Here is a 12,698-nt window from a genome sequence, read left to right on the forward strand (position 1 = left end):
CGTTTGGGATTACCAGGTCTGTCCAGAGTCTTCCCCCACCCCTTGACCTAACTCAACACTAGAAGGTGATCAGTTGACAGCTCCGCCCCTCACTTCACCTGAGTGCCCAAAACATACGGCCTCAGATCAGTTGAAACAATTATAAAATCAATCGTTGACCTTTGGCCTAGGGTGCTCTGGTACCACATACACCTATGAGCATCCCTATGTTCGAACATGATGTTTGTTATGGACAGTCCATGACTAAACTTCTAATGGTGACTAAAAACCGAACATTGGTCACCAGTTTCTCTCAACAGTAACTTAATGAGTCAAGATGCTAAGTTAAAAATACATACTGTATATCCTAAGGCAACTAAGTTTTAGCCCCACATGCAATTTAGAAGTTAAAGACCATTCACTCTAATTGTCCAAGGTTGTAAAATATTGAAGGGCAAACTGCATTTTAATTACTGATAAGCCATATTGAGTTCTCTCAAATCTGATGATGAGGATTCTAATTGTAGCACTGTACACTTGTTTATCTGGTAGCAGGTGAGAGTGGTTTAATGTGACAATTGTTTGCTCCACAAGGGACCCTTGAGCTAAAGTGACTAATGTTTAACAGAGTAGTGTGTTATTGATGATGAATCTCCCCTAGTAACACTGCAGCCACACTCATTTTGGCATACTGTGCCTTAGGGTGAGGGAATAAAATATCTGCTGCTATTTAGAATTTCAGACAGTAAATGTATGCTTATTATCTAGCAATACTTTGCATAAAAATTCCTTGTTAAATTCTGTTTATGAAGACAACTACTTAGAGTGGGACTGCACTGCTGATCTTTTGGAATTTGAGATAATGCCAAACAAAGCCCAAGAGGTATGTGTAAAATGTTTTCACTTACTTGTGTCTTATAATAGCATAGATATTCCATTGACCTCTTAATAATTTAAATACATTATCTTCAGGTTATTTAGCATGTTTTGTTTTCTGTTTTTTAGGATGCTGTAATTAACTTGAAGACACTGCAGGAGATTTCCAGTCAGCTTGGTTTTGAGTGGACTGTTTTGGCATATGAACTTGGCTTCAACAGAACCGAGACAAGGCGGTTCCACACCAAATCTACAGAGAAGAGTGTCCAGGCTAGGACCATGTTGGAAAGCTGGTACAGTGTCTGTCTGCATAAACTGTATATTTATGTGTCATTCTACCTACATATCATTTCCACATGGTGGATACAGGGGTGTTCCCTGAATTAACATTATATAAGGATATCATGTATCTGTTTCAAATCAACAAGAATTTATAATTTGAAACAATTGCATTATTTGTAATTTCAAATAGTTTCATCACATCCCACGGACCTTTGACTTTCTTCTTTTCCCTTCCTTAATCTCAGTTGTTTCTCAGATGTCCATCTTTATTCACAGGTATGAGAAGTCATGGGATAAGCCCAATAAGACTAAGGTACTGCAGGATGGACTGGAGCGAGTAGGCAGACGGGATCTGGCTGAGAGGCTACGCTGCCTCCACTGGGGCCACCAGAAGCTGAGCCAAAGGGTTGAGCTGCCTTCTGCCTTTCCTTACCTCATCACAGTCCACAAGACCATCCACAACCAAGACGCACTACGCAGGATCAACGACCTCAACCGTCGATACAAATAAAAGTTGGGAGAAAATGCACATGTAATTAAGTCCATAGTTCTTATTTTACACGTATATAGTAGGATATACTGCACACTGTAAGTAGTCTAAAATAAATTGATTAAAATAATCAAAATTATTGTTGATCAAATTAATCAACTATTCACTTAAATAAAAGGGCACATGTGGTTGTGGTCAGCTGGGTTTAAGAAGTCCACATTACAAAATCTGAATGTGCCATGAACGTGTATACAGAAATAAATATATACATAGGGCAACAATAAACTAAAAAAAGATTTTAAAAAAAGAAACACACGGCTTTATGAGAAAGGATAAATAGATATTAACAGCAGTGGACAACAAACACAATATCTACATACAAGTCAATTGTCACTGTAAACTGTAGGTTATAAGGTTGTGGTTTGGTTGCCAAGTTTTGGTTTGTTTGCAGGAATTGTGTTCAGACAGAGTATGATGGCATGTGTCCTTGTGTTTGGTTGTTTTAGTGTACAATGCTCTGTAATGTCTGTAAGAGTGGAGAAGCTGAAATTGGTTTTGGCTAAAGAAAATAAATAATAGACATAGCCTATTGCAGTTGTGGTTGTGGTATCGGACTTGAATATTAATTGAAAATGAGTTTAACCCATCTTTTTAGTCACAGGAATAATAGGCATTAAAAGGACATGATGAAGGGTTATGTAATGGACTATTTATGACTGGGAATATTAACTTCCTGGGACCCATAAATACACGGTGTGTCTTTCTACACATCCCTCACAGATTAAACAAACAAGATATACCATGGTAATTAGTGTGCATAATAATAATAATCATCATCATCATGGCACAAACACTTTGTAGGTTCTCCGGTTTTGTTAAGTGCTGTATAAATAAACTATTATTATTAATATTATCATCATTGACAAATTTGAAATGTATTATACATCCTAATCTTACAAAATGAAAATAAATGCATTTGATTTGGACTAACTAGTTAAAAGTTAATATTGACATTGATGGTCCTTCATACATCATTTTGAATGAATCATGGATGTATAATGGAATCAATCCAAATCAATCATAGGAATCAATCCCGATCAATCAAACTTAACTTGACCCAATTGACACAAACCAATCCGAGAAGTGAAGCCTTTCCTAGCAAGGTTGTGTGAGCCAGAGCGGAAGCCAAGTGAGATTGCCTTCAAAGTAAGAGATTTCATGTTTTCCACTTTGGGTTACAAATACTAAGTTAAGTAGTGAAAGTTGGTAAACGTGACTTCTGATATCAGAATTAACCGGCCTCATACAGAAATTTATATGGAGTAAAAACAAAGAAAATCTGTTCAACACTTAGCTAGATACATCAAATGGGTTTTATTTTGGCATTTTCTCCCGGAAAATGTAGCTCAGACCCCCAAACATGGACGTATTGAGAGAACCGTTTGACATTTTAACAGCGCTCTGACACTCAAAACAGATATCAGCAAAATCAGCATTGATCAGAAAAAAATAAGAAAAATGTACACTACTGTACAGCGACTATCGGGGTATAATTTGTGGATATAAACGCGACATTATGATCAGTTAAAGGCCGAGAACTGTTGGCTTTGAGACACACGGCCGACCGTTCAGCTGGTAACGTAACGCAACGTCATTTTGCACAGCTTATGTTTGTATTTTCTTCTATATAAACGGATGTGTCATTATCAGCGCACAGAGCCTTTGGCGTTATTGACTATGCCAGCCGCGTGACAGCGTGTTAATTGACACCCTCGCCGACCTAAAAATACCAAATTGCTCACTGAGTTTGCAGCAATGGCTTCGGCGCTGAGTTGCTTCAGTGGTCCCGAGGTGTTGGAGGACGTGAATCACGCCCGGGGTTTGATGGACGAGTTGAAATTACTGTACGACTGCCGGCTGCTCGGGGACGTTACTATCGGAGTCGAGTGGGAAGAGGAGTTAGTGGAGCAAAGCGGGCAGTCAGCCAGAGGTGACATCGACCAACTTTTCCTGTGTAGCCGCAACGTCCTCGCCGCGGCCAGCCCTTACTTCAAAAGCATGTTCACCGGGGGGTTAAATGAGAGCATGCAGCAGAGAGTGGTCATCCGCGGGGTGGACTTTGAGTCCATGTCTGTTATCATCGACTATTGTTACACTGGCAGGGTGACCATCACGGAGAGCAACGTCCAGCGGCTGTACGCAGCGGCCAATATGCTCCAGCTTGAGTACATCAGGAAAGCTTGCTCCAGTTTCATGACAAGGAGGCTGGACCTCTCAAACTGTGTGGGAATACTGAAATTTGCAGACACATATGACAATCCTGAATTGAAGGAGAATGCTCAAGCTTTTATAGCCAGGAACTTCAGTCAGGTGTGTATTGGAGGGGAGCTTTGTGAGCTGGATTTGATGCAGCTGAAGGAGATGTTGTCTCTGGACACTTTGGATGTGGACTGTGAAAGGAAGGTATGCTCAGCTGCTTTGCAGTGGATAGAGGTGAATGCACCACATAAAAGGGAGGATGCGCTACAGGCACTGAAGTGTGTACGCTGGAACTTGTTTACAGAGAAGGACAAGTGTTACCTGGAGGGCCTTATGGCAAGGCCTTTAATTGAGAAGTACTTTGCATCTTTTTTCAACAGGTCTGCAGAGGATGGCTGTGGAATGTCTGCAACTCTGGACATACCAAAAAACAGAATAGGTGTAAGTGCAAAAGAAATGATCCTCTTCTTCGGCCTACCCAATGACAACATAATGTGCTGTGACCCGTACTCAGAGGACCTGTATTTCATGGCTCCTCCTTTAGAAGACCTCAGCAGTCAGGATTACAAACGTTCCACCATGGAGTCTTTAATCGCTTGTGCCACACCTGAAAACAACTTATACCTAGCCTCCCACCTCTCTAAACACTTCTGGCTGTACAACCCTGTGCTCAACAACTGGCAGGAGTTGGCAGAGAGACCACTGGGGAGGATACACTCTGGGATGGGCTACCTCAACGGTCATGTGTACCTTTTGGGAGGAAGAAATCCAGTGACCGATGCCAGACTTAAGGAGGTGGAGTGTTACAGTGTCCAGAGGAACCAGTGGACATTTGTTGCTCCTTTACCTCATTCTTTGGGTAAAATGCAGGTGGTGGCACTAAATGACCACCTGTATGTGGTCAACAAAAGGAGAATGCTTTGCTATGATCCCAAGAGGAACCGCTGGCGCCACTGTGGGTCACTGAGAAGGGACAAGCTTCACAAGGCCTGCGTGTATCAGGACCAGATCATCTGTGTGTGTGACATACCTGTGGTGAAAGCCTACAGCCCCACCAGGGGAGAGTGGAAGAGGTTGGGTGACATTCCCATTGACAGCCGTGCTCTAAATTACCAGGTGATCCAGCACAACAACAAGCTGCTCCTCCTCACTCAGACACTATTGCAGCACAACAAAAACAGGGTCCTCATCCATGAATACGACCCAGCGAGGGACACATGGAAGAACATCATGGCAGTGTATGTGTCCACCCTGGGGCCCGTGTGTGTTTCAACACGCGTGTACCCGGCATGCCTTGGCTCTGCTCATAGTTTCTCTACAGAGGAGGACGACGACAGTGGCTCCAGTGCCGACTGGGACTTTGATGGGTTGACAGACGCAGACTCTGACTCGGGCAGCTCTAGCTCTTTCTCAGACGAGAACTGGTAGTGAAATGTGTTACTGTGTCAAAGAAAGATTTAACTTATTTATAATTGAGTGGATGTTTAGTACGTGTTTCTGTGTCAGGAGAGATCCCAGTTCCATTTAGTGTTTAAGCCAGCCATATACAGTGGAAGCACAAGCCCATCAAAATTTACTTGGATGTCTTTATTTTCACCAGAGTTGCTAATTTACTGAAGAAGAGAAGAAACTAAGCAGAGTTGGTTTCAGAAATGCCCAAATATGGCGCGGCCTCTAGCTCGCCCAGTAAGCGGGTTGGCCCCATGTTGGCTGAGTCCTGCAGCGGCCCGGGTTCGAGTCCGACCTGCGGCTCTTTGATGCGTGTCATCCCCCTATCTCTCTCTCCCTTTCATGTCTATCCACCTTTACTATAATAAAGGCAAAAGCCCAAAAAATAATCTTAAAAAAAGAAATGCCAAAATAAAAGGGCTTTGCAGCTTAATTTCCTTCATGTGCTGCCAGCATGAAGGACAGTATGATGTAGCGTTAGAGTACAAATACATGATTAGAAATATAGCTGTTCAACAACAATTTCATACTTTAAAGTCATACTTTAGCTTTAAGGGCAGCTAAATGAAGGTTACTCCAGAAAAATATTATTTATTTCAAATTGGACTGTAAACAGTTTCAAAAATTGGAGCAGGTTTACCTGGATTGGGTTCCACGAGCTTAGGTAACAAAAAATCTAACAGTTAGGAATCTGTTTATCCTGTTTTGTGGTTCAAACATGAGCTGCAGAGGTAATGCACAAATAATCTAAAGTTCGAGGAGTAAACCTCTACATATGTGGGCAAGCTGTACCAACTGAGCTAACCCGGCCACAAGTTGACCTTTTCATAGCAGAGACATTTTAACTTGTCAAACACAGGTGTTACTAATAAGATAACTAATTGCTGGCTGGAAGGTCGGTCCAGCAGTTAGTGCTCTGATGCTGCCAAAGCATTAAAGAAACACATCAGTCAAATACAAAAGTCAAATATCTTGCTCTTGAATTCACTGTCCATAAACAAGAGTGTCTTTTTTGCGTGCAACACCTCTGTTGGCTACTTTTTTCAGTTTCTTTAGGGGTGTATGGCAAAAAAAAGTTTGGGGACCACCACTGCCACATTGCAAATTGCCAATTTCTTTATACTTGATAATGATTCATTTTAAACACTACAAGTGTTTACACAGGTTAAATATTACTCCCCATGACTAGTAAATGGGCTTTGATGTCTTGAATTGGCAGAGGGTCCCTTTTAATGCTCTTGGCTTTTGTTGTAAAAGAGACAACAAAAACAGAAATATAATTTGTATGTAGCTTGAATAAATGAGCACACCTGCTTACGATTGGTGTCAAATCATGACTGATTTTTGGGCAGCTCAAGTGCCTCATGTTTATGACTTCAAACACACCTACTGGGCATTTACAGGGCTTTAAAAATTGGCTGTACTTTTTATGTTGTTGAATGCATATCAAGACGTCACCACACACACACACACACACACACACCCACACCACACACACACCGGGTGTTGTGAAAACTACTGTCTGAAATGTAGAAGCCAATGTACTGTACGCTCACTCAGGTTTAGGCTTCAGCGAAAGCCTGTAAGCCATGATTAACTTTTTTCCGAGATGCAGTAAAATTGATTGATTTTGGTGAAATTATACATTTTATGAAATTTTATTTGAAACTATTGTAAGGCGTTAATGTATGTGTTTTCCTATCTATGATTTTGTTTAACATTTGTTACAATCACAAATCAAAATGTTTAACAGTGTTTTAAATCGGGCTGCACATATAGAGAAAATGAGATAATGTTGAATATCGTAATATTACTAGCGATAAATAAACAATACTCAGTTCTGCTGCTTTCAGTATTCTCTCACAATACTACAAATCGCTTGAATTTAAAATAAAAGGAAATCCTTTTTCAATGTTCTTTTATGGATAAATTTAACATTGAATATAAAAGGCACCACTAAAAAATTGACAGTTCCATATTAAAGTGTAGTGTTGATATTTTCTTTCAACTGACACTATTGCCATATGTTGCAGCCTTTTGCAATGTGTACATTGCGCCAGTTGATATTGCGATGACAATAAAACACACACCATATTGTTCAGCCCTAGTTTTGAATAGTGTTTGGTCCTGATGAGTTGTAATTTGAGGTCATTCTGTCTACATGTTGTGAAATTATTGCAAATCCATCTCCTCCCCAGCCACCGTTACCAGTTTATGTGCTTTGAACCCAGAAGGGTCTACTCTCATTGATATAAATGCTGTAGACAAGTACCTCCCAGTAGATAAGCAAATGAAATGCCACAAGCTACTTCCTCCGAAATTAACTTACAGTTGAATCAACACCTTTCTAGCACTGAACACATCCTTCATGAAGGTAGCATTAATTACAGGGCTGTTGCTTGAGGCTATAGTAGTTTACACTAGTTTTTGGTCTGATTTATATAGCGGTTTTGGTGTATGTGTCAAATAAACGTGTGTCTGATGCAGAAGAGCATTTGTGTGTGTATTTATTTCCCCAAAACTTTATTCAACAAGTTTGTGTAACTGTTACAACCCAAAGTAGTCTAGGGGTGGAGGACGCACAGTTTGAAAAAATAAACTCGGAACAGAAAACAAATGGTACATTTTATTGTACCCACACAACACGAGGCAACTTAAAAAAAAATCTTCAAAAGGAAGACAAAAATAGGCACATGTATCACAAGTTTGACTCAGAGCAGGTCTATGCTGGCTTCCACAGAAGCCTCCTCTGCACACAGCCGTGCTGCCTTCTCTTAAGCTGCCAAGCACTGATCAGCTGATCAGCCTCAGCTGCTGGCCTGTCATCAGCAGCACACACCTGCAGAGAATCACACACACCTGCAGAGAATCACACACACCTGCAGACAATACACATAATACAACACGGCACGTGACACCCCCACTCATGAGAGGGAACCCCTTCCTCTCTTTATACGCCCATGGAGCATCATCACAAATCACAAAAAAAGATCACCATCAGTTCATATGTACCCTCACTGATCCTCCTGTCCAAGCAGAAACTCACTCAAGTCCCCCAAAACTAGTCCAACCAACAGGACAGTGCGTCAGCAACAATCTTGTCGGCTCCCTTTTGTGTTTGATGCAGATGTTGCACATCAAGCGCTGATTGCTGTTGTACATCTGGGCCAAAAGGTTGGTTATGGTCAGTGTAGATAGTGACTGTAAATGGACTGCATCCTACATTCACGTTAAAGTGCTGTAGGGCAAGGAGCATCGCTAAGGTCTTTCTCTCAATGGTGGAGTAGTTCAGCTGATGATGTTTGAACTTGGTGGAAAAGAAGCAAACAGGATGACACACATCACATCACCACAGCACCATCACAGCACCAGCTTCAGTGGCACTGGCATCCACTTGAGGTCAGGCACAGCCGGCACAGGAGCACCACCGAGGAGAGACTCTGGCACAATCTCCACAGGGTTTTGGAGTAAGGTCTGGCTCATAGACTGTTTGGCTACACCACAGATACATTATAGACTAGGATAAAAAAACCTCCCTAGGGTTGTTTGCATTTCATTAAACCAATCGCAATCATCTAATCGTCTTCAGCGGCGCTAAGCTCTGGACGCAGTGACGGTGGCTCTGTAAAATAGTCTCGGGAAGGAACTTGTTTTGGTGGAACATTTGCACCCTGCTAATGGAAACACCACACAATAATAATAATAATAATAATAATAATAATAATAATAATAATAATAATAATAATAATAATAATAATAATAATAAAGTTGACTTAAATACAACAGTATTTAAAATTACTTTACATAGCTCAACATAATAAGCTCTTACCAGTATGTCACCGTTTGTACTTAGTCCACAGAAATCCCTGCCCATCGTTTTAGTTAGATCCTAATTAGGTAGTAAATGCTGTAAACATTCTTTGTAAATCTTTACAATCGTTCCCTGAAAGAAGTCCTGCCTTATAGCACGACCCAAATTGTCTTCAAAAGTTGCCATTTTCTGTGTGTAGCTTGTCATGTAAATGGCCAGACAAGAAAATAAAACTTAATTAATTTACAATAAATAAAAATGCTTCAATGAAATAAATACATATTACAATTAAATATGAAAGTAATTAAATAAATAAAAACTTGCAGAAGGCAAAAACAGAAGAAGGCAATACCTTTGATGGATATCTATATTCTTTTAAGAACCTGTCACTTTTTCATTGTTTTGGAAAAGAGGGGTGGAAACATAGACAGTTAAAGAAAGGGTGGAAACGAAGGGGTTTCTCAATAAAATAGAAAAATGACCACCATATCTTGGGGATTGGTTTATCGCAATCTCGCGATGTTTCAGCGCCGTTCACATCCAGATCGCGAGAAGATGAGCGATGGCAACAGAAAACAAACCTGGGGACGAATTTGACACCGTTTTCGGTCAAAATGACACCTTAGAGCGGTCTTCGCACCACGATTATGAGACTGCACAAGCTCCGATTTTTAAGATAATAGTCATAGGAGATTCAAATGTGGGAAAGACGTGTTTGACTTACAGGTTCTGCGGGGGCACGTTCCTGAAAAACCCGGAGGCAACGATCGGGGTCGATTTCAGGGAGAGGACGCTGGAGCTTGATGGGGAGACTATCAAGGTGAGAGGACCCACAAACACACACCTCCACACACACACACACACACACACATCTTAATTTCCGATAAGATTAACGGATCGGCTTGATCTACGGTTCATGAATGGACACAACCTGACCTGGAGTCTGTTTTCAGACATTCAAAGGTTTTGCATGGGAATGGCACCTCTACAAAACATTGGCCTGACGTTACCCCTTTAAAACGGACAGCTGGTCGCCTACAATGTTCTAATAAAGTAGATAAGCGCTCACAGATGACGTCATTACACTCGACGAATATATATACTATAGTCTATAAGTCTACATCTCTGTGGACTTTTTGGCAACACCTACAAATTAGATTTAACCTTTTAATTTTCCAGGCAGATACAGCTTTTTCTAACATATTCCATAATTTTTCTATTACTATAAGGTATAAAGCTGGTGTCTCCCCCCCCCCCCCCCCCCCCCCTTTTCAGGAGCCTGCAGGCAGAGTTAAGGGTCATTACCGCAATGTTACCTATTTAAGATACCCCTGCTTTCCCAATAGGCCTTTTTTTTCACAGCATACATTTTTAGACTTGTCATGGCAGGAAAAGCACTTGTGTTCCTAATATCATTAACTAGGGTCTCTGTCTATTCATGAACGATACCAGTGCCCTGAAACATTAATTTAATTATTTACACATGTGCTTTTCCAACTGAAACCCAGCCAGTCTCTTTCAGAGATGCCCCGGTTTTTAAAATAAAACATTCATTGCCACCCTCTTGTCACAACCTTTGAGCTAATTTGGGACCGGTGATATTCTTTATTCTCTCATTGTCAACAAATGCCATGAAAAGACTAAAACCAAGAAGGAATTGGTCCTACTAACAAGTGTTGTCTGTGTATAGCTTATGCCTCTGTGTTGTCCAAAAACTTTGTGTGATGAAAACGCATCATTGTGCCACATTAGCACTACTACTCACAGTAGCTTATTTTGAGTCAATCCCACCTAGTAATGTACCACCTTTTGTAAAATTTGTTTTCAAAAAATAGACCCAACAACTGCACCATTTACTTCTGCTTTAGTAATATTTGCTCAAAACTACAGTGCCCAGCTTAGGACATTACTTAAGCTTTTTTCAAAAATGAATCTATATATCTCTGACCAGTTGTTGAGTGACAGGGAAGGGAAGTCACAAAGAAGTATTGAGAGACAGACTAACACATTGTAGAATACTTTGTAGTTTTTTCTTGGGACAGCTTGACAATAAAAAAAAATATAGAATTGCCTTTTAAATATTATTTGGTCACATCAAATTATTTGTTTCTGCTGTGCCAGTTGCAGATCTGGGACACGGCAGGTCAGGAGCGTTTCAGGAAGAGCATGGTGGAGCACTACTACCGCAGCGTCCATGCCGTCATCTTTGTGTATGACGTGACCAGCCTCTCCTCTTTTGAGAGCATACCTGAATGGATTGAAGAGTGCAGCCGACACTGTGTGGGCCCCCTTGTGCCCCGCATCATGGTGGGAAACAAGTGCGACCTGAGGGACCGCCGGGAGGTCCCCACCACGGCTGCTCAGTGTCTCGCCGACAGCTACAACTTCCCACTCTTTGAGACTTCAGCCAAAGAACCTGCTGAGAAGGAACATGTCGATGCCATCTTTCTAACTTTGGCTTATAGACTGAAGAGCCACAAACCCCTGAGACTGAAGCAACCAAGTGAGAGCAGTGTCAGTCAGCTGTGGAACCAGAGAGAGCAGGAAGCAGCAACTTGCCAATGCTGATATCACCTCCATCCTGTATGGATGTACTCAAGAGTGTGTAGGTCATTACAGCCTTTAGGATCAATAATGGTGCTGAGGAAATCAGCATTTCCTGCTAATGCTGAGACTGAATTCAGAAAGGCCTCTTATGATCATGAGATAGAAACTTACTATGGTTTTACACTTTTCCTGATGCAAGGCACAGCTTGTGACACGATGATCCTAAACATTTTCACAATATTAAATCAACACTTCAATGAAATGCATGAATGGAAATGGAGGTATGCCAAACATTTGTAGCTCAAACTACACATAAAATCACTTTGGGTCAAAGAACAGAGCCTTGCAGCGTGCATTTTAATTTGTAGACAAATGATATGCAATCAGCCGTGTATTGCACACAACTTACTGTATCTACAGTATTCAATGCAGACAGTAAAAGGACCAGTAAGGTAAATTGAAACTGTGAAAAAAAAAAACTGTGCCGTCGTTTTCTTTGTTTTACAGTGGTATTTCAATTCGTAAAAAATAAAATGCAGCATGGGTTTTGGGGCTGTTGCTGAATGTGTATTTCTCAGATATTAATATGAAAATAATCAGCTTTCTGTCCACTCATTCGCCTACACAGCACTTTGGAGAGAGTTCACCAATGACAAAATGTAGCTGTCTTTTGGGACAAAATGCAACTCCTCATAGTTCACTTGAAAAGCATGAGTTAACACAAGCTCAGCTGTCTTTGAAAAATGTTATGCTGTATGCTAAGGTTTAATGGAATGAAATAAAATCACAACTGACTTTGTGTACAATAATACAAATACTTTTCAGATATTTGTGACTATGTGAAACTGCAAATGAATAAAAGTTTCTGGTGTGTTGTTTATGATTAAACACACACATGCGCACACACAAACGATGAAGGATAAATAAATGTTTTGGTTAGTTGGTGAAAAACTAACTTCTTTTTTTTCTTAACACATCCACGAAGTGTTAAGAACATAGATATTT

General features: G+C 40.8%; 3 protein-coding genes across 4 annotated transcripts; all 3 read left to right on the forward strand.

Annotated features, from left to right (window-relative positions):
• The first annotated feature begins 841 nt into the window (after positions 1 to 841).
• On the forward strand, positions 842 to 1,921 carry wu:fc50b12 (p53-induced death domain-containing protein 1). The gene is made up of 3 exons (XM_032530301.1): positions 842 to 862; positions 985 to 1,148; positions 1,414 to 1,921. The coding sequence occupies exons 1-3, from the start codon at positions 842 to 844 to the stop codon at positions 1,646 to 1,648; spliced, it is 420 nt and encodes a 139-aa protein (XP_032386192.1). The 3' UTR covers positions 1,649 to 1,921.
• A 1,113-nt stretch (positions 1,922 to 3,034) lies between these two features.
• Positions 3,035 to 7,827, forward strand: kbtbd7 (kelch repeat and BTB (POZ) domain containing 7). Its single transcript, XM_032529658.1, has one exon. The coding sequence runs from the start codon at positions 3,443 to 3,445 to the stop codon at positions 5,312 to 5,314; it is 1,872 nt and encodes a 623-aa protein (XP_032385549.1). The 5' UTR covers positions 3,035 to 3,442; the 3' UTR covers positions 5,315 to 7,827.
• A 1,836-nt stretch (positions 7,828 to 9,663) lies between these two features.
• zgc:101559 (Ras-related protein Rab-33B-like) lies at positions 9,664 to 12,138 on the forward strand. Of its 2 annotated transcripts, none has more exons than XM_032529627.1 (2): positions 9,664 to 9,966; positions 11,274 to 12,138. In XM_032529627.1, the coding sequence occupies exons 1-2, from the start codon at positions 9,709 to 9,711 to the stop codon at positions 11,712 to 11,714; spliced, it is 699 nt and encodes a 232-aa protein (XP_032385518.1). In that variant the 5' UTR covers positions 9,664 to 9,708; the 3' UTR covers positions 11,715 to 12,138. The 2 variants fall into 2 exon arrangements, with proteins under 2 accessions (XP_032385518.1, XP_032385517.1); XM_032529626.1 differs by having other exon boundaries at positions 9,665 to 9,966; positions 11,268 to 12,138.
• The last annotated feature ends 560 nt before the right edge of the window (positions 12,139 to 12,698 follow it).

This window comes from Etheostoma spectabile, chromosome 11 (assembly GCF_008692095.1).
Source record: "Etheostoma spectabile isolate EspeVRDwgs_2016 chromosome 11, UIUC_Espe_1.0, whole genome shotgun sequence".
NCBI classification, from domain to species: domain Eukaryota; kingdom Metazoa; phylum Chordata; class Actinopteri; order Perciformes; family Percidae; genus Etheostoma; species Etheostoma spectabile.

Coding starts and splice junctions, on each gene's coding strand:
- wu:fc50b12 (XM_032530301.1), top strand. CDS start 842: ATGCCAAACAAAGCCCAAGAG. Junction 863..984: donor TGCCAAACAAAGCCCAAGAG/GTATGTGTAAAA, acceptor TCTGTTTTTTAG/GATGCTGTAATTAACTTGAA. Junction 1,149..1,413: donor AGGACCATGTTGGAAAGCTG/GTACAGTGTCTG, acceptor CTTTATTCACAG/GTATGAGAAGTCATGGGATA.
- kbtbd7 (XM_032529658.1), top strand. CDS start 3,443: ATGGCTTCGGCGCTGAGTTGCTTCAGTGGTCCCGAGGTGTTGGAGGAC.
- zgc:101559 (XM_032529626.1), top strand. CDS start 9,709: ATGGCAACAGAAAACAAACCTGGGGACGAATTTGACACCGTTTTCGGT. Junction 9,967..11,267: donor TTGATGGGGAGACTATCAAG/GTGAGAGGACCC, acceptor CTGCTGTGCCAG/TTGCAGATCTGGGACACGGC.